The following is a 22432-nucleotide window of genomic DNA, read 5'->3' as shown; positions in this document are numbered from 1 at the left end:
TTTTTTTGGGGGGGGGGGAAGGGTTAAGAAATTTCTCATATAAAATCAAGATCACCTTCTTGAAAAGACTGTTTATATCTAATAAATATGATAACTTCTCAAATTTTCGCAAAGAATTCAGCATTGCACAGATCCTGCTACTGAAACTGGAGGCAAAAATTCCTCCCTTTATAGGTATCTGCAAATTTCAATATATAGTCTATGTATGCTGATTAATGTTTACAGAGTTTATATATTCTGAAAAAAAAATGCTTTTTTACTAGCACCAAGTTAAAGATTTCAACATGTACTTACAGTAAAGGACTAATACATTTTGTTACCAAGTAGTTATTGTAGTCATATTTTGACTAAAAAGACTGTAATTTATAATACAAGTGATTACAATTGTAAATGGGTTATCTTACCTACTACTGATGAATCAAGATGACTTTAAATCTTCTTTTGGCATGTCACGGTTAACAGCAAGGAGTGAGCTACCAAAGTAAGCAAGAGTTCCCTCCTTCTAGTCTGCTAGGATAGGCCTAATAGAGTACGTACTAAGCAGCCTTAGCAGAACAGAAGAGGAGACATTTGATTTATTCAAGAATAGTACAAAACATATATCAAAACATTTATAGCAAATATAAGTACACAGCCAGACTAGTGACAGAGTTTTATAAATTGTTTTGAATAAATGCAAAAGCACTTCTGACAGTACGAAAGCAAACTAGAAATGTCAGTCTTTAATCCAACCAAATAATCGTGTGCAAAATAAGGTATTTTTTTCCAGATAATGCTTTGAAAATCAGTGGGAAAACAGCAACAACAACAAAAAAGCCCACAACAAAACACAGACGTCAGTTTAGGTTTTTGAACCATGCTTATTTTTTCCCTCCGATTTTCGTGCTATTTCCAGCAGTACAAAAGAGAACACTATTCAGACAGAGAACACCTCTGTAACTGAAGCAGAATTTTTCAAATACATACGACACATTTAAGAAATTTAGATTATTAAAACTTTGAGCAGTGTATTAAGTCAGTTCTCATTAGCATGCTTCCCCAGTTTAAATTTTCATATGATTTTAGTCGTTGATGCTTTCTAACCAGTAGAGTTAATATTCTTAGTTGTTTGAAAGGTGATTTGCAACATTTCAGATGATATTATGCATTGTTTTCTGTCTTTTGATATATTTATCACAGCTGTAGCCCCTTCAACTGCAAATGTTTGATTTTAAAATTGTCACTTGTCAGCCAGTCCAATAGGCTGTTTGGGAACCAATACAGTTTATGCATGGGAAGTTTGATGTTGAAACAATATTTATTTACATTCCCAGAGTGAGATGGTTTAATATATTCATGCTGCTATAAAAGACATGCTACAAAGCCTAATCGTATTTTGTGTATATACTATGTGTACAGAGAATCTTGCTTGTATTAAAATAAAAGAGAAATGAGGTTCTAAGTATCAATTTATAAAAGTTATTTGTAAAAATGTTACAGCGTTTCCTGAAGCACTACTTAACAAAGCATTAACAATCAGTAAATCTCCACTGAAACTGCTTTTTTTCCAAAATCCACAGTAATAGTTCCCACCTATTGATGATTGCATTTTCTAAAGGACCTTACCTCCCCAGTTCCCCCCCAAAAAAAAGAAAAAAAAAAAAAAAACACACCCTGTTCCTGCATTTCCTGCACTAGCCAAGCTGCTCGCATGGCGAGAGCCAACAGACTGAAGTGTGATTGAACATGCTTGTCATTCAAGCAGTGACCTGCTGTCACAGGAAAGCAAACTGACCCCAAATGACCGTGCCCTTCCCCCAGCCCGCAGCCCTTTCCCAGCAGAGCAGCTGGCAGCTTTTCTGGCTGCCACAGCAACCCTGCCGTCAGCCTGTTGGCTTGGCAACGGCGCAGCACCAAGAGCCATACTTCAGCCTCACAGAGGTATTTTTTTTTCAGGTTGTATTGCTGCATGCTTATTTACCATTCCGTTTAATAAATTTTGCAATAAAAAATCCTATGCAGTCCTTATTTGCCAGTGAAATCAAATCATCTTCCTGGGAATCTTGCAAAGCTTTAATATCCATTCCTTGCACGGTTGCAGCAGATGGATCAAATCTCTGCAGCAGCTTCAGCTGATCAAGTGCCAGTCCAGCTCCCCTCATGCCTTCTCCTCCGATATGAGGTTCCTTTGCAAGTGACACAGAAAAGCAAATTACTGCATCAGTGAAAAGTTCCTGGTTTCCTACACGTATTCCTCTAAGGCTATGCAGAGCTGCCTGCCTCTTAATGCGGCCGAGCTAGGTTTGTATCCATCACACTGGGGGAAAAGTTGGAAATCATGCAGCCCTGCTTTTCTTGTCTTAATGTGGCAGCTGTGTGCATGGGTACATGCACCAGACCCACAGACCGCTGAGGAGGTGGTGGTGCAGTCAAGCGCTTTTAGCCCAGTAGTTTAGTCATTAGGGCACTTACAGAGGACAGGTACATACACAGATCCAAATCATTTCATCACCCAAGAGGGAAATCACCTACATCACAAAAAAGCTGTTATCACCAGCCAATATGTCTGAAAGGTTTTAGTTTTTTTTTTTTTTATTTTTCCACTATTAAGTAAGTGTTGAAGCTCTTCTGTATACTAATAGCTTTAAGTTGTCAGAAACAGTGATCCCTTAGTCAGTTACTAACATACTTAGTACCAGTAGTAGAAATAACTGGATTCTTTACCTTATAAACTTCAACGGGAGAGACTGAAAGTGCCACTCCAGAACTCTGCCTAAAGAGGCATCGTTTTGGAAGATGATGATGCTGCAGAAAAAAGTTTGAGCTTTGGGTTTTCTTTGTTATGTAATTAGACTAATGGGTAAATGAAAATACTGTAACTACCCCATACGTGTATACATGTATATGACAGAAAGAAAGAAAGGAACAACTTTAGTGTTCTTCAGTTTAGGAGAGGACATTTAGCATCAAAATCCTAGAAAGGAGCTGTGTTTAAAGTCACAGCCCTCTTCTGATGATGTTTTTTATTTAATAAATATGGTGATTTGTGGAAAAATCTAATTCTTAGCTGGGTAATTCCTCCAGTGCATTAAAGAGAAAAAAAAAAAAAAAAAAAGCCGGAATTGTAATGGCAAAAGAACGAACTCCTTTGTAAATCTAGTCTGGTATAGTCTGTAATGCAGCAGAGAATTTTTGAGCCCTCAGACTTTGCTGACACACGAGCTCACCCAGACAGCACATGATGCGAGCTAATTGCTTAATCATGTACTGTGTGCTCTAAAGCTGGGCAGCCGAGAGGCTGCAGACTGAGTCTTCTCTTGCTTTCCCTCAATAGGATTTCAATGCTTTCCAGGTAAGAGACAAAAGGAGGTGCCTGTAGCAAATTGAGAAAAAATAATACACAAAGGAAGAAAAGAGGTAGTGACTTAAGCAATGAAATTGAAGGATGGAAAGGTAAAAGACTACTGAAAATATTACACAAGGTGAAGTGACTTGCTCGCTCAAAGACCAATTTCTTTTCCTCTACCTTCTCCTTTTCCCTTCCAGTTCAGTTACTGCATTTAAGCTGATACACAATATACCCTGTGTGTAAATCCCTAAGAGGCAGTAAGTCTGCACAAAGGATCGGCTGCCATGCAGTAACCTCCACCTATGAGATCAACACCGATGGCTCCATCTCCTGTTTTGCCTTGAACAACATGATTCCAGGACCCATTGTAAAAGTGAGAACACGGGAAACAGTGGACTGGGTGTAAAGCAGGTGTCCACTGAGAGACTACAGAACATGGGAAATAAATGAAGGACCATAAGGTAAGTCAGCCCTAGGCTCTAGCTTCCTGTTCATTGCAAAAGATCACCTTAGTTTACATTACTGGGGATCTGGTTGTAAAATACTATAATCTGTAGGTAAACAAGCCAGTATCTTATTTAAAATACACAATACACAAAAGTTTTATTTTTATATAGATGCCATTTTTTTGTGTGAAAACTCAAGACATACTGCTGGTGAGAGATCAAGTCTATGAAATCAAAATCTTGCATTTAAGTTAAAAGGGCTTGTGTTTTGATTTGTCATTCTATTGAGTATGATTTTCTATCCTGTTAGGTAAAACGTGCAATCTCAGCTGAAAGAGATTGAATTGAAAAATACAGAGAAGATGGAAATAGATGGGATGTTTAGAGTTGTACCAACAGGTAGAAGAACCATGACAAACAAAATGTTTTAATAAAAGCTTCAGTTCTCTTAAATCTTTAGCAGCCTTCTTATAATTTCTCGTGTATCTCTTGTGCATCAGATGTATCTAAACTTCTTAAGACAAGTCATTACAGAAAGTACAAGTTAAACAAGTACCAGATCTAAGCATTTCCCCAAAGCCATGATTATTAACACTAACCCGCTCCAATATGTCACATCAGCAAAGAAGAAGAGAGCCACATATGGTCTGATGATAAAGTATTTTTGAGGTACTAATAAAAGTGATATATTTTTGAAATGCACGCATCATACATACAAATTCTAGCATCTCCCTATATACTACCTACGTAGATACCTTTATGTTAGACATTGGCTCCAGAAAAGACAAGGTACAGTCTTGGGACACTGAGCCTGAAATAAATTTATTCCCTCATTCTTAAAGTAACACAAAAATGGTTCTCATACATATAAAATCTTCCTTTCTCAAAGTACCGTGTTCTTCCAATTTATTTCCCACTCTTTTTTTTTTTTTTAAGTCTTCACTACTTCAGAAGCTTCAATAAAAACTTGTTCACCTTTGCTATTAATGTGCAGAAAAACAGAGTAAAATATATTAATATAAAGTAAGAATAGCAAGAGAAATTTTAACCCGTCTGAACTATCTTTTACCCCTCTTGTGTTTTAAATGACTGTTGTACAAATCAAAACAACCATAGTACACAGTGAGAAACTACTTAATGTTCCCTAAGTGAAGCTCAATTAGGTTTAGAAATAGGTTTAGAAGAGTCTCAGAAGTCCCTGCATTATTTCTATCCCGAGCTGTTAGAATTCTCTCCAGTAAAAACGATATTTATTGACAGTAAATACACTGCACAATTTTACAGTGCCAAAACAAGCTCATTGGCTTGTGTGAAGTATGCTGTAAATAGCAGTACCTGTCCCTGAAGCTGGAGACATGGAAAAGTTTCTAGGGCCCATGCAACTTGCTCCTCATTTTCAGAAAGTGTAATCGTACATGTACTATACACTAGAACACCTCCTGGCTTCAGCAATTTCACTGCCTGCAGAGAAAAAACAACAGTTTATATTTAAATGTAAAAAAGCTGCATATTAAGCAACATTAACCAATAAATCAATTAAGCTATATTATTAAAACTTAACGCTTAATTAACTCAAATCTTTCTGTCTAAGATAGACATTAGGATGCTATTTCTTCTCAGGGACTACATTAAAGGATTCCATGGCATAGAATGGCTTTTCTTTCAAAATCAGCATTATAGCTCATGCAGTTTATTAATGCTACTGATATGATTCACCTTGTAAGATTTGTTATTTGTACAGCTCTGCCTATCTCAGACAGTCGCATTCTGTTTTCATTACCTGTTGCCAAGCATCAATATACAGTATTTTTATCAGTGATATTAGATGTCAGCTATTGCCACATATTTGGCATGAAGTTATATCTATGCTGCTTTTCAAGCTGTGATTCACTTTGAATACATATAATTCAAATGTAGGCAAGAATCATGGAATCTTGTCCTTCAGCATCAGCCCAACCACTCTCTTACTAGCAAGGGAAGTTGTAATATGGCCTCCCAGCTTTGTACTCCCTCACATATCCCATATAGTACCTTACAGCACCACTGCAGGGAAGTTATATGCAGTGAAGTTGCAAGAGTCCATGCTGCTGCACAGAAAATATTTTAACCTGCTCTGTGACTTATATTCTTCCAACTATTATAAACAGAAATGGATGAAACTGAAAGATTAAAAAAAATAAAAACAAATACAAAAATTTTTATATATGTCTTACACGTATCTTTCCCATGCTTCAATGAATTGACTTTACCCAGTAGCAGATATGATAGAGCAGAAAGACTAATTGAATTATATCTTTACTTAAAGGAGGGATTTTATGAAAGACTGGAGAGCACTGTCTTGTTTTATAAATATTTAAACAGTCATAAATGATTTCAAATTTCCTCCTTCTCTTTTGACTTCATCAGCTATGAAAGAGAGAAAACAAAGCTGACCAAATGGCCTAAGTTCTTTAACTTGTTCTCCACAACACCAGATGCAAGAGGAAAATAAATCCCCAAAGATCTAACATCTTGAAAGAACACCAAGTGATTTGTTTTTTTGGGAATTCCTCAGTCTCTGTAGCTATCAGAAAACAAAGTCTTAGATGATGTTGGGTTTAGTTCTAAAACAGGAAATTCCAAATTTACAGATACATTAAACACTACTTCCTCTAAGAAAAAAAAATAAAATTTGGAAATCTTTTGGTGTACAGAGAATAGGAAACTGAAAACTAGGTAGATTTCAATTTATGAAAGTTACTCAGATACTTGAGCTTCAAAGGACAGGCTGCACCCTAGGAGACATCTGCAGAAGAACAAGCGTTCTGGGAACTACTGGTCCCCAAGGACTATGATAGCACAAGATCTCCTGGGAAATCAGGCAAGATGCATAAGCTTCAGTATTCTTCAAACAAGTTTAGGGATAAGCTAAAAACTGCTGATGACTTTGTGACAGAAAAAATTTTAGTTGGGAAAGCAAAGAAAGAAGAAAAGCTTAGCAAAGATATCCTCCGATAAAGAAGAAATGTCAGTACTTAAAGCTTTGCAGTATTATATTATAGCAAATAAGAATAGAATCTAAAAGCAGCTAAGAACTGCAACTAGGAATGAAAAAAAGTGGACCTAGAAAAGGGCAAAGAATGAACATGAAACTTATATTCAGAAAGAGGGACATACAAAGAGGGAATGGCAAATAGTTTCATGGATTTTTTCATGGAACTCTGGCAATCCATTTGCCTTGAATAGAAAGAACTTTGAAATTTTTGGCTCCGGACAATTACATCCCAACACCTAACCCCTGAAAATATAGGGAAGATGAGGCATCGTTTGGGGGGGGGGGGAGGGAGGGGAAATAAGTTTTACCCTGCAAAACTATTGATGTTCAATTTAATTTAGCTACTCAATGATTAATACGTACCACAGTGAAAAGCTTGCGCTGCAGTGGCTGATAAGACATCACTTCCTTTAAAGTTGAGGAATAAGACATGGTTGGTCTCTGCCCCATCCCACTACATGGAGCATCAAGAAGAATCCGATCAAATGACTCTGGTAAGAACGGAGGTCCTTCTGTGAAAACAGCAATGTAAAATGTGGTTGTCTTTCCTTGAGATTTCACTACAGATAATGACAAGCTGTTAGTGCTTGCTTGACATAAAACATTTAAGTGCTATAGATGGTTTCTGCAAAAGTGATTGCAGTTAGAGACAAGCATCAGCACTGCCTGTGGTAGATTTCATCTCACAGAATTTTTAGCATTTTGGGAGCTCAAACAATACACGATCGCTTTAGACAGCAATATTTTTCAACTTTAATATTTTGAAAGTAAAATGTAAAAATCAAATCTGTTGAAATACGATTGGTCAGAGGTGCTAGGTAACCAGCTGTACATACAGGTTGTTATGAACCACAGACAGCTCATAACTGAATTAAAAAGTGTGTGAATCTTCAGTGAGAGAAACCTTACGACTATTTAACTATTAAGACTGCCTGAAGTAACATAATTGGACTATCTAGATAATAACTGTGATGCATATAGAACATAAAGAGCTTCATAATAATGTGAAATATTACAAGTTCTAATGTAATACACATGCTTCCTCCACAGCAGAACAATTTAATAAACAGTGATTGTGAAGACAAGAACTAATTTTGAATACTGCCTGTACAGATAAGGGAATATGCAATTTCTAGATGCAGAACCTATCCTTTCAACTTTCCAAATCCCACTGGCTCAACAGCCCAAAAGTTTCTGTTGTCTTAGTGCTGGAAAAACTTTTCAGCTCAGGATTACCAAAACAGAAGTCTAGGCTCCATATGTGTATCTGTGAGTAACCAACAAGGAAGAGTTTTGCCTCCTTTTCTCCTTCTGTCCCTCAGATATGCAAGCTAGGTCACAAGTGAAAACCAGTGGGTGACTTCACACTACTGCTGCCTAGCTTGTTCCAGCACTGCAGAAATGAGTCTATTTTGGCACTACCAATTTATCTACCCCTGATTCATTACTACAACATTCAAAATATGTCATAATTGCAGGGCTGTACAGAAAAGCTTTCATGATCTCTCAGTATTATAGCTAGCTCTTGTTCATCTGTGTAAGTGCTACAAACCACCTACAATATTTTATGCTCATAGATGATTAAGAAAAATACCTTTAAGAACAAACTAGAAGGACAAGGAAGGTGAATTATGCAACCTGATCCCTACTTAGGCTAACCAGTGACTGGGATGAGATAGAGTGAGAAAGAACAGCATACTTTGCACAACAAACTAAAAATAATCTAGACAGCAGATACTGTTCAAATCATTTCATCATGGGAACAGAACCAGTATCATAAATATGGTACCACAGAAAAGCAAATGAAATGAACTCAAAATAATACACTGTGCTTCTATAGAACTTTCCCGTAAACAGCTGAACAAACATTAATGAGCTAAACATTGCAATACACCCGGGAGCTAGGTATTAATAACCCCATTTTACAGATGAGGCTTCTGAGGCAGGAAAACCAAACAATTCTGCAGAAGTAATTTATTTCTCAGGCTAAGCCAAACAATTCAGAGTATGGGGTTAAACATCTTCATGAAAGAAGGTTTAAAGCTTCATCAATCTTTGATAGTATCTGGAATGCATTTCTTTTGAGCATATTAGGTTATGATAAGGACAGTTAGTCTGAGCTTTGTATTTACTTTATGGAGAAGCTGATAATCACAACAGAGTAGAAAATAATAGGACATCCACAGTGCCGAAGCAACCTAGCTATCTGCCAAGATTTCAAAACTTGTGGACTCGTGGCAGGTTTAATACTATTGATTAAAAAAAAAAAAAAAAAAAAAAAAAAAAAAAAGATTATTACTTATTCTAAATACTACTACTACCCAAGTTGTTTACTTTACCTTGTTCATCCTCTCTCTTCTCAACTGAAAGTGCCTTTGTTCCATCATAGCAAAATGCCTTAATACAATTCAACTGTAGTAATTCAGCGTTCTGCTTAATTTTTTTGACCTTGTTAGCTATCTTGTCCATTGCTATTACTTCACCCTGAAAAAAAAGTTTTTTTAAAATCAAAAACATAGTGATTAAGTGGATGTGCAATTCCTGATTTTTTTTCCCTTTCAAGCAATGTAATGAATGAAGCTTATTTTTCCCTAAATATTATTATTCTTAAATCTACACGCCAGTAGTCCTCGTTCTCCAAAGCCAAATCAGTAGTCCTCATTCTTGTGAGCCAAATCACCCCTTATACAAGCACTCGATGACCTGGTACCACTGCTTCTTCCCTATCACCATTCAACATACTGCACATGCACATTAACATCTGATGGTGCTTGAAAGTTGTTACGTCTGTTGCTAAAACAGTGGATTTACTGCACATGTGCTGTACTGTGGATATACAGAGATAATTCCCTCTCTTTAGAGTCTCTCAGGAACAAGAACACAGACTGAAACAGGTCTTCCCCATCTGGCCCATTCCAGCCACTACTGGAACTATTTCCTGAAAGACATCTGGATAAAATGGTCTGGGCTTTAGACAGTGTTTTTTATACTGTTTTCCAATTCCTATTTTAAAGCTGTACACTCTTTCAGCACACAGCAGTAAGCCACAATTTCCAAACATCATCAGTTTCATGAATCCAGCATATTCCTGAGTTGCATGCAAGGAAAGCAAATTTTTCCATTATAAATAAGTCTCTAACATTCAAAAAGTGACCTGTTGAAATGTCTGATTTCAATTTGCAGCAAATAAGGTTTTAAATGGGACAATGAGTATTTGTTAGTTTGTGCCCATTTCAGTAATAAACAAAATACACTGGTAAGCAGAATGTTCAAATATTAGCTTGCTGTTATCTGTGCATTCTCACAGAGGTAAGTGAAGTACACTATTAAAACGAAAAATGGTCAGACTTTCTTTATTGAGACAGAAAATGCCTAATGACTCCTCTTACCTGATCATGCATTAATGTTGCGAGATGGGTTGTTTTTCCTCCAGGTGCAGCACACATGTCCAAAATTCTCTCTCCTGGTTGAGGGTTTAAAACATGGCTCACAACCACTGAAGGCAAGTTCTATCAAAAACAAAAATGGGACCATTTAGATCTTATGGTCTGTACCAAAACCTGTATTAAGAAATGATGAATATGTTTAAAAAAGTAATTAATCTGTGAAGATACTTAAGATATTGCTGTCAGTTCCTTAAGAGAAAATTAAATATTGTGATTTTTGTATAAAAGAAACAATAGATGTCTGAAATCACCAGTGGCTTTTTTTTTTTTTTTTTTTAATATTTTTATTTAAAGCTGCATCCAAGAGTATCCATGACTGAAATTTAAATATTCATGACTAGGGAGACACCACTGCTAAAAACAAAGATAAAATAAACTGATACTACTGCAGACATAGAGTGGCTTTGTATATTACAAGTATTTTATGTTAACCTGGTATATTGGAACATTTACTCCATGAATATATTGGTGTAGTTTAGTATCAAGCAATCAGATTAACAGGCAGGAGTTTAAACTTGATCAATTAAGGTACTGAGAAACTGTGCTACTAATTGTATTAACTGAACAGATACACTGAAGAGAAGTAATATGCAGTGTGAACAAATAAAAAAATGCATTGTACAAAATAAGGAAATACTTCAAAAATTATTTTATAATATGGTTGAACACAAAGGTACACAAATCTTTTAAGGATGACCTTACTACATGTTCTCTTTGCTTAGCAAATTTTCAAGCTCCATGCCACAGCATTCAAGAAAATGAACAATAATTAATTCTATCATACACTATCATACATGGGCCTTCATCTCACACACTGCAAATTCCTGTCAGACAAGCCAGTCTCAAAGGGTTGTGATCAGTGGCAACAAGTCCAGATGGACAGTCAATAGTGGTGTACCCCAGTGGTCAACACTGGGGCCAATGCCATCTAACCTCTTCAGTAGGGACGTGGGTGATGGAACAGAGTGCACCCTAAGCTAATTTGCAGAGGATAAAAAATTGGGAAGAGTAGTTAATAAACTGGAAGGTTATGTTGTCTTCCAGCATAACCCTTCCAGAGGTCCCTTGGAAGATTAATGGACTAACAGGAACCTCATAAAGCTCAACAAACATGAATGCTAAATCCTGCACCTGGGAAGGAATAACCCCATGCACCAGCACAGGCTGGAGTCTGACTGGAAGGCAGCTTTGCAGAGATGGCCTTGGGGATGCTGGTGGACAAGAATTTGAATATGATCCAGGAACACGCCTTCCTGGCAAAGAAGGCTGACAGCCTCCAGGGCTCTGTTAGGAAAAGCATTGCCAGCAGTTCAAGGGAGGTGATCCTTCCCCTCTACTCAGCACGGGTGAAGCATATCTGGAGTGCTGTGTCCCCAGTACATGGATATACTGGGGTGGGTCCACCTAAGGGCCACAAAAATACTTAAGGGATTGGAGAACCCGGCATGAAAGGAGAGGCTGAGAGAGCTGAGACTGTTTAGCATGTTGTCTAAAAACCTTGCCACGTAAACCCACTACATATGTAGAAGTCTCAGGGGGATCTTATCCATATGTATATAAATAACAGTTGGAAGAAAGTAAAGACGATCAAGCCAGACTGTTCTCTGTGTTATCCAGTGACAGGACATGAGGCAATGAGCACAAATTGAAGTACAGGAAATTCCATTTAAAAACAAGAAAAAGTGTTTTATTTATTTATTTTTAACTGTGAGTGTGATCAAACACTGAAACAGGTTGCCCAGAAAGTCTTCATCCTTGGAGGCATTCAAACCTAACTGACTGTGGCCATGATATGACCATGATATGTGGGTTTATTTGACATAGAATTTACATTTGCTTTATGGATTGGAACCACTTCTTTGAGGGCTGGATGGCTTGCTTTTTCTTTTTTTTTTTTAACCCAAGGAATGTTCATACTTACAGTAAAAAAAAAAACACAACAATTATGGGCATAGTCTCAGACATCTACTTGAAGTGTTCTTTTTATTATTATTATTATTTCAACAAACTGAAATTAAGAAATTTACCTGATCTAAGAAAACTAGAAAGTTCCATGATTTCATCGTCCTACATTTCAACATAGCACAGGTGGCCCATTGTCATGTTTGCATATTTTAATCAGATTTGTTGTGGGTGGGAAAAGTAGCATTAAAGCTGCAAAAGAAAAAGCTGTCTTGAATGAAGTTCAAGTTCTCTTAAGCTTAAAGTCAATGGAATATTTGGAGATTTTCCTCATTATCTACAGAATGATGTACCCTGAAAGAAGCTCGTATTTTGTAGTTCATAAGCCAATTCCAAAAAGCTAAAAGTTCTGTGGAATATCTGTGCAAAAAGAATTTTTGCTTTTTAAACTATCTCTTAAGTCACTTTGAAGTCCCTTCTAATATCTCAGAATCAGTGTGGTTAAACTAGCTTCATGTAGATACTACGTTCATTTTCAGTGCTTTGTTTTCTTTCAAGCCAAATAGTGAATTAGGTTCCATAATACATAATCAATGGGTTCTTAGAGGATATTCATTATTCTGTGAATAGTAGAGATTTTTGTTTTTGTTAAAAACATACCTGTAAAAACAAATGACTAGGGAGCACATTGTCAAAGGACGGACTGAGGTAGACTGGCTCTATCATTCTGATGCCCATTCCACTGAAAAGCATGAAACAAATTGTTTCAAGAACTCAGATTTATCATTTTAACAGTATTAAATTAAAATCATTGTGCTTATTACAGAAATTTGAAAGAAAATCTTGCAAAAATAAAAGCGTTTATAAACTGACTAAGAAACATACTTTTATAATTTAGCAATCTGATATTCTTTAAGATGACATCATTAAGTTGGGTAAACTGTAACACAGAATCTCCTACATTATAAAGTGGAATGATATGTAAAAAATTGCATAAGGAGAAGTTACGTGCTTTATACATAAGACAAATGGATATCTAATCCAAGCCTTAACAATACAAGAAAATGCAGAAAAACAGATTAAAATATGTTAATTTCAATACATAACTGCTTTTGGCTAACCAGGTATGCATTAGGGCACTAGCACTTAAATCTTCCTCTGTTTTTCTAGACTGAGATTTCATTCAAATAACTACAGAAAATCTTTTTCAAAACACTTATTTACCTGCAAAACAAAGGTTTAAACTTAGAAGCAAACAGAAGTTTCAAATACGGATGAAGTTATGACATAACTTTGTTATGTTAGGATAGGTTTACAAGAGACTGGACGACAATAAAAAGAAAATCACAAAACACACAAAACTGAGTCTGAAAACAATACTCTAATGTTCTGAAGATAACAAGAATATTATTTTGTATATGCACTGCACAGTCCTACAACAAGAAGGAAGGATATGAGGAAGCAAACTCGCAGACTACAGATCTTACATACTGCCAGTCTATGTCAGCAATGCCACAAGAATATAATACATCTACAACATTTAAGCTCTAATACACCAAAAATCCCCTAACAGTGTGATCTTTGTTACTATATCTTTTGCAGTTTGTTCTTATGATGTAAAGCTTCAGTCATTAATTTGATGTCACACTCTTCATACACTGCTTTTTGTACACATTTTAGACAACAGAAGAAGAACAAGCCATATGCTTTGGATACAAAACAGAGAAGCAAGTAATCCTTAATTAGATAACTACCGTGGCAGATGCTGTTATATTTTTAAAGATATATGACCTGCTCCCTTCACCCTCCAAAAAAAAAAAAAAACAAAAAAAAACCAACTTGCAAATATTTTTAGGAGATAGAGAAATGGGCAAGGCTACAGCTCTGTTCCATCCAAATAAGAGAAGAATTTACCAAAATATAATTTTACCACAGATTGTTCTGTACTAACATTTTTTCGTTCTATATTAATATCTGTTCTATATTAATGAAGTCATATGCTAAGCAAATTTTGAAAAGCACTCCATTTACTTCCTCCTGTCTTTCAAGTAAATTGGTATCTGGATTCCATTACGCAACTAAATGTGTTTTCTGCTAATATTGACTGTAGAATTTTAATCATAATTTGGATTTCCTTCACATGCTGCCACACAGAGTCATTGTATTGCTACCACCTTAGCTGTGAAGTGACAAGAGAGCAGAAGGGACAACACTATTATATTCTCAAAAGCTAATGCTTCCCCCAAAATAGTGAAATACCTACCTGCCACACAGGTCTCAGTCAAAGCCAACTTTGACTTTCATACAGGGTACAGAACATTTTTAAATGCCTTCTCATCTTCTCCCTTCCCTTGGAAAAGCTGTAGGTAAAGATTGCAGTTACTAAGCACTTACTTCATTGGGCCATGTGAGCTGAAGATTTCACTGCGACTCAGTTCTGAAATCCCATTTCCAAGGAAAACCTTGACTCCTTCAAATTCTTTGGCTCCTCTTTTACATTTCCCTTCAATATCCGAATATACTGAGACCAAATCTCCAGCTTTCATAACTGAGAAAGAAATTTTGAGATTAGTCTTATACTTGACAAGACAGTAGTGACCAAATATTTTAGGATTTTCAGTAGATTACTTCAACTCCTATATCACAGCATAATTTAGATTTTCTTAGTGTAATAAAAAAAACACACACAAAAAAAAAAAACAAAAAAAAAACACTAACTGACATCAGGCTTGAAAGTGTACGTGGTGAATAGCTATCAATTAGCTAGAGGTATTGAGAGCCACTAGATTACAAATCAGACAGCTTGACTTGTTTCTTAGAGGCTAGACAAACCTTCACTTTATTTATTTTTATCACCACATGGTCACCCAGGAGTTTTAAGCATGCTCTTCAGGATTCAGTCTTCTGTGTACTCCAAGCACAGAAGTACTTCAAACCACACTGGCTCATACCCAGAGAGACAATTATTTCACAAAGACAGTAATACTAAATTTGTCTAATGAACTTCCAATAGCTATGTAGAACATAACTACAGCTGCTTATCCCCAACAGTTGCTTTAATACACAAGATTATATATTCCTGTTAACATAAATTTTCCACTTTGGCTCTCTTTCCTCTACAGCAACTGCTGTTCTCAGTAATCCTATAAAAGTTTTACTTCTCCAATTAAAAGTTTTTAGGTATACAAAAAACTCCAGGTCTAGGGACTTAAATGAGCTTTCTGAGCTGGAATAAAAAAATAGATGGGAAAGGGGGGTGGTTTAGGTGATTTTGTAGAATAGTGAGAAAGCTCTATGCTTGGGTAAAAACATGCTTAAAAATAAAGGTCACCACTAACTGCAATAAACAATTTTCTGAAACGACACTTCTAAGGTAGCTGACTGGCTGGTGAAACCAGAAGATACAACAATTCGGCTTCCCAAAAATTCTGTGAGTTGCATTTGGGAATCTTTTCTTCTACTTTTCAAGTAGCCTTCTGAATTTTTAAATGGTAGTATCTGCTGGATGGCCACTGAACATTCCTTTGTGTGTGTGTGTTTATGCGTAGCTTCCTTTTATGCATGACACAAAACATTATGTGAAATGTGTAACAGTAACTTTTGTTACTGTCTGTTTAATTTTCACAGAACAAAAATTTGCAGCAATTTAACCCATCCAACAAGCACAGTATTTACCTTTTTTTTTTTCAGTATTCAAGCAAAAAGGATTTTAATTCACTCTCTGTTGATAACTGCCCTTTCTGTTAACTTGGGTAGCTTATACTGGTACTTCACAAACACGAAACTTAGAATTTGTACAGTTAAATTAAACTCTCCTTCCCTTCCCCCCCTTGATAATTAGTTTATTCTCATTTGGGTTGCTAGTTCAGTGATTAAATGTCTGTTCTTGCTGTATTCTGTTTTCCCTAGTTAAAACTATCTGTGCTTAATATGGCCTTATTATATTTGGCCTGCAGGAGCATGCATTTTATTTTCAAATCTGCAGTTCTCCTGAAGTGTTGCTAAAGTTTTAGTTATAATATCATTTATTTTCTTTGAATTTGATGTTTTATGCAAAACTACATGCAGCAATTATGATAAATCACTACTGACTCGAAGAAGGATTTTAATATTTATGAAGTTGTCAAAATAAGCATTTTCAACAACTGCTACACAAATATGTTTATTTCTTTAGCAAGTCCTAGATTAACAAACATTCCTGTTCAGTGAACTGGACTTACGCACATGCTTAAAACTTCTTGAATGTGTTCTTTGGCAAAAGAATTAAGTTAAGTGGATAGAAAAAGGCTTTCCTGAATCACTTTGTTTAATAATAAAGACTATGATCATCAGTACATCTCATCACAATAGAATAATGAGGTGAATCATTCAAAATTATACTAGTTTCACATAAAGTTAATTTGACCTTTAAATAAAAAATAAATAGGCTTGTCTAACAGGCATTGATAGATGGAAAAACACAAATTTCTATTTCTTAAGAACCTGGCATTACAATTGAAGGTTTTTTTTCATCTAGAAGTTTCTACTAGATCTCCTAGATCTCTCAAATCAAAAGAGATGAATGGTAAGAAAAAAATTACCAATGGAAAAAAACATCAATTTTTGTAACTTGGAATATGAGAGGATCATAAAGGCAAGTGCCTTCATGGCTTCATGAAGAGAGAACACATCTTCAAGTACTGTTTACTAAATTATCACCTTACATTCACCTACCATCCAGATGCATCGGTTGTGGAAATATTTTTAATTTTTTTTTCCACAACATTGGAAAGCATCACTAGTAAAAAAAACACAAACAAAACAAACAAAAAAAAGCCAGCCAGGTTTTACTTTAAACATGACTTAAATAAATATAAGAAATTTAAATTTTATAAAAAATATAATTTTTTAAATAAATATAAGAAACTGAAATCTTTGAGAACTAATACTTCAGCTAGGAATTATGTATTGTAAAGAACTTGTAACAATGCAAGTGAGAAATAATTACATATAATTTATTGTAAGTATAGCACAACAATACTGAAATTTTCTAGCAAAAGCTAAATAAACTTAAAATGTGTATTTACACTATAATACAACTATAAGATTCATTTCAACTGTGAAGAGAAGAAAAAAAAGAATGGCACTATTTATCTGAAATTCATCAGGGTGATATTTTTTCCTTCCTATTTAAATCTTAACTAGATGTATTTAGAGATCTCTTACATTTTGAGGTAGATATGATTCCAGGAACATAAACATGTGCTCCTCGAAGTACTGCGTACCCACACTGTGCTCCAACAATGACTTCAGATTCATGTTTTTTTAAATCCTGCCTGAAAACAAGATATAGTTAAGTCAAAAAAAACAAAATACTGAAATACATATATATCTCCCTCGAATAATCTATGTGGTTCATAACTTTTTTGTGTGTCAGTTACATATTTTTTCTTCTATATTATCATGTATTCAATGTAAATGTTTCATTTTACTTCCAAGAGGTAAACTGAAGTATGTTAGTTTTCACAAAGGAAATACTTTCAATAAAATGTTCATCAATTAATTCAATAAAATGATAAAAAAACTCCGAGGGGCAAACAGAGATGCAACAAGGGAAATACTCCAATATAGCTTAAGAAAGAAGAACGAATAGTCATTTTGTAGGGGATAAAACTTATTCAAGAGTCCTCTCAGCATTATTGATTCCAGTCTCCCTACCCCTTGCTCTGGAGTTGATCCCAGGGGAAGAAAACACTGCATTAAGCTATTTGTTTATAACAAACAAACTTTCTATTCTAAAACTATATCCAGTAATTCTCTACATCCTTCCTGTCGTCTCACCCGCCCCCCCCAAAAAAAAAAAAGTTTTATTCTTTACTCTGCCACCTACCTGGCTTTCCAGAGAGGATGCAGTTATGTTATATTTTCCCTATAAAAACTTTATCTCATAAGGAAAAAGACGTCTCTATGCTTTCTTTTAAGGACTAAAACTCTCACCCAATTTGACTGTCCAATAGGTCTTAATATAAAAGAAGTTTTATTTGTAGCAAATTAGTTAACTGTTTAACAAGAAATACGTAAATACGTGGGTATATGTAAAGTATATATTGTGACATTTTACAGTTAAAGACTGAAAATTTCAAACCTGGGTCCAATGGCAGGAATTAATAAGATGTCCTGGAGTTCTGGGTGCTCAAGAACTGGAACACATATTCCTTTAAATTGCTGTTAAAATTAAAAAAAAAATAAATTAAAAAAAAAAAAACACATACACTTGTTAAGAATGAAATGTAGTATTGAAGTAGTTAAGTAGACTGAAAACTATTTTTCCACCTAGAATTTAAAGCTGTAGAGTACAAAAAAAAAATTTAGTGAAAACAGTTGAGAGAGATTGGGAAATGCTATGTTGGAAGGGACACTCCATAATAAAAACACCGAATAATGAACAAATAGAGAAGTATCAAGGCTGTAAAGGGATTCACTGAGAGAACTGACTTCAGGGATTGGGGTGGTGTCCTGACACTCATAACCCTACCACTTGTTTATACTCTCTTGTGGAGGAAAGTTGTGTCATGTTATCACCAGGTCACAATAACACCACCAGGGAAACTTGGGTCTAATCTGTGTTATTATTTGGATGCTATTAATTATAAATTACAGTAAAAATCAACTTCTGTATTTTCTGTTGTACTACACATGCCATGCTAGAACACTTTTTATTTCTTTTAACAATGTAACTTTGATTGGATACTGAGAGCTGAGCTGTGTGTATAGTTGCAAAATAAAAAATGAAAGGTTGCCAATTTAAAACTACTCCTGGACTTTAAAAGGAGGATGTCTCCTTGTGTAAGGCTTTTGAAATACAAGCCCAAAACATGCAAAACCATAAATCAGTTTGCATCTGATAAATAACTATTTTCTCTTAAGAAAGAATACAATCAATGTGCACAATTTTATTAATAACTGTTGTGCCATTTCCTTTTCTAATATAACCATAATTGAAAATATAAAAAGTTTACAAAAAGCCTTTTTTTTTAATTCAGCTTTCAGCAAAGCATGTTCCCTCAAAGTAAAATATCAATTTCCAGATTTCTAAAATCAAGCTAAAATTAGCATAACTCGTTACCATTCTAGCCAACAGAATACTGTCAACTGCCTCTGCATCACAGAAACATCTTGGCTCCTGTCATCCAATAGCTCCCCATACACCCACTAGCATTAATAATTTACTCAAATAACTGGATCTTTTTAAGACAGAGTAAAGACATAGGATAGCGTTTCCAAATAATCTGCTTCTTAAACATTATTGCTTACATATTATCACATAAAGAAACGTTTAATTAAGTAGAAATGAAAAACATGTAAAGATTAAAAAACAGGAAAAAAATCATGGCAGCTGCTGGGCATCACTCTAGCAAGATTCTTCAACATGTAGATTGTCTCAATTTCTTAAAAAGTTTGTGCAGGGAAACATTCATCCAATCTCCTTTAATCTTTATTAAAAATAAGTTCTAAACATGCTAGTTTAGACACAGTATATTGAACTACAGTTTTCAACTGTTTCTACCATCTTCTCTAGAATTACATGTTTATTACTTAAGTATTCCAATCCTATCTAAAGTCTGTATCTGCCATCTACAAAAAGACTTGGTTGTCTTTTTCCTTCTCGTCTTGCTTTTTGTGGATGTATTAGCTGCTGAATCCTGCTAGACAATGAATTTTCATTTAACATTTAATGCTGACAGGAAATCAATATGACTGCATAATGTTAATAGCAGTCGACACGTATTAAGTTAAGGAATAGTTTCCAGTAATGAAAAGCTCTCTTAATCAGGCAAAAGATGAAAAATCTTGTTATTTTTGCTGTAACAAAGAAATTGCACAAACCTTTTGGATCTCTTCAAACAGCATTTTTTTCACGTGTTTCACTGAGGACAAGTGGGTGTTGACTCTAACAGTTGTGAAAGCTGGTGGATGAGATAGATGACTTAACAGAGATTGATATTTACTCTCTGCTTCCTTTGCACCTAAAGCAGTTATAAGCTAAGAGGGAAAGAAGAGAAATTTTAAAAGTATTAACAAGATTCACCCAGCAGCTAGCCTTTTGCTCTGTAAAAACAACATAAAATAAACATTATGTAGAAATGTAAGAGCAATGGTTGTGTGGTTTGCAGTAGTGAGGAATGTCTATGCAACAGAGGTCTAATCCCAGAGATAACCTTATAGATTTCTTGAAAAGGACTTGTTCAAAAATGGTCTTATTAGCAAGATGATTCCAAAAAGGCTGCAGCAAATACCAAAGGCAACTGCTAATGAGCTTTGTGATACTGAAGAAAGAATACGCCAGAGATGGACAACCAGATTCAAAATTATCAATTGATAACTCTTAAACCGATATAAAAACCATCATGTTTGTGTCCCTTGACATTAGTAATTCATAACTTGTCTATAGTATTTTTGATTTTGGGCAAGACTGGGGCAAGAAAACTTTTCTCTTTAATATTATGGATTAATATGTGGTTAATTTCCATTGTGACCATTCTTCAGCAGGATCCAAAACTGAAGCTTCAGATTTACTGTTTAGTTTAAATATTTCATGTCACTTTGACCCACCAGTCCTAAAGAATAATTTTATATTCTAAACTGAACTACATTTAAAAATCTGTGACTAATATGAAGATAATACCTTGTTGTAAGGCATTAGTCAAACAAAATATTAAATTGAAGGAATGTTAACAGTGTTCAATGTGTATATTTGCTGATGAATAGTAGCAGCATCTGTTTCACATACCTCATTATTTCTGAATACTTTGGTGAGATATTCTTCAACTTCACGATGGAAAGATATTTTGGGGAAAAAAGACATCTTCCTTCAGTGTTTAAATTCTCCTGGCAGAGATCTGAAATAAGCAACATATTTTCTTAGCAGTTTTTATCAGAATCTCTAAGTTTACAAATGTAATGTAAAACGTATGTAACAAAGTAAGCTGCACTACCCTTCTGGTTCTTCTGTTCAGACAATGCAACTTTACTTTTTTGAGTAAAATAGATATCAATCAGATTATGACTGTAATGTTATTGTTAATTAGATTTCAGCACAGGTTAAGTAAAGGGTTTAGCATTTGCAGTGTAGAACACACTCATTGCAATGACGTTACCAGTTTCCTTGTCATACCCTTTTCAGCCCTACCTTAGAAGGTAGGGCTGAAAAGGGTATGACAAGGAATGAAAAGGATATGACAAGGAATACCTTCCAGTATCACTGTCTGAAACCTGAATGTGTCACCACCTCTAAATACTGTCCTATTACTCCTCCTTATGGCAACTTGCCATCTACTCTGAGGATTCACTCACAAGGGCTCCTCATAGAATTCAGCTTTGACTTCTGAGTCCCAACTTTGAAACTTTTATCCTATTACATCATCATATCTACTCTTTTTTAGAGTATCTTCTATTTTTGCCCTGTCAGATTTCTGTTCTCAAGCTGAACTTTTTAGGCTTCCTCCATAGTCCAAATGATTCAAATTTCATAACCGGCAACATGCACATGACTAGGGACAAAGATTTTTTTCCATATAGACTTCAAAAATTACAAAAGCGCTGTAAGTCACAGTTCTCTGTATTTACAGTATGTATTTAATTCAGAGAAGGACTAGTGAAGAATTAATGCAACAGAAGATCTGCTGAACCTTACCAGAAAATCTTCAAGCCGTCTGGTGAATGTTTACATAGTTAGCAGATACAGGATGTTTCTAGATGCTGCTTTAATTCCTTCTGCAAAGTCCAACTATGAAGTCCCTATTGTAGCTCAGCCTCAAGGCACCTTTTACTTCCTTATAGTTTTTCTCTGCGGTAATAAATCTGTGTAGTAAAAAACAAAACTGTGCAATAAAAAAAAAAAAAAACAAAACCACTGTGTAATTAAACACAGCTATCTTCCCAAAATTGTGTCTGCCCATCCCTTCATGGTTTGTATTTTTACAGATTGCACGCGTTTTAGTCTGAAATGAAAATACCTACGAATTCAGTAGTTTATTTAAAACTGTTTAAATGGCACGAAAGCCCACACACTCAGTGAGGTTCATTCTGTCCGTACCAAAGCAATGTGGGTATGCCATCCTCCTAAACCGCTCGGGGCTGGACTCGGAGCCCCGGGGGTCCCGAATGAGGCTCAGGCTCCACGTTTTTCCCCCCAGGAGGACAAACCCGGGCTGGTTTGGGGAAGCAGGGCCCGGGCTCCCTCCCCGAGCCCCCCCCGTTGCTAAGGGAAGGACCCGGAGGGCCCCGCGCCCCCTCC

The 22432-nt window shown here is 35.5% G+C and overlaps 1 protein-coding gene across 4 annotated transcripts; it reads right to left on the bottom strand.

Moving 5' to 3' along the window:
- Positions 1 to 45: 45 nt before the first annotated feature.
- NSUN6 (NOP2/Sun RNA methyltransferase 6) lies at positions 46 to 22416 on the bottom strand. Of its 4 annotated transcripts, XM_082752612.1 has the most exons (13): positions 22232 to 22416; positions 21830 to 21996; positions 20927 to 21035; positions 20023 to 20178; positions 18281 to 18360; positions 17362 to 17471; positions 14551 to 14704; positions 12817 to 12898; positions 10198 to 10317; positions 9148 to 9292; positions 7172 to 7320; positions 5110 to 5235; positions 46 to 2165 (listed from the first exon to the last, which is right to left on the bottom strand). In XM_082752612.1, exons 3-13 carry the CDS (start codon positions 20999 to 21001, stop codon positions 1953 to 1955), a joined length of 1410 nt encoding a protein of 469 aa, XP_082608738.1. In that variant the 5' UTR covers positions 21002 to 21035; positions 21830 to 21996; positions 22232 to 22416; the 3' UTR covers positions 46 to 1952. The 4 variants fall into 4 exon arrangements, with proteins under 4 accessions (XP_082608738.1, XP_082608739.1, XP_082608740.1 ...); XM_082752613.1 differs by having other exon boundaries at positions 21830 to 22416; XM_082752614.1 differs by lacking the exon at positions 21830 to 21996.
- Between the last annotated feature and the right edge of the window lie 16 nt (positions 22417 to 22432).

The sequence above is a fragment of the Aythya marila genome, assembly GCF_965140915.1.
Source record: "Aythya marila genome assembly, chromosome: 2".
Classification (NCBI taxonomy): Eukaryota; Metazoa; Chordata; class Aves; order Anseriformes; family Anatidae; genus Aythya; species Aythya marila.
Note: the sequence above shows the minus strand (reverse complement) of the source record. Positions and strands in the feature narration are given on the sequence as shown.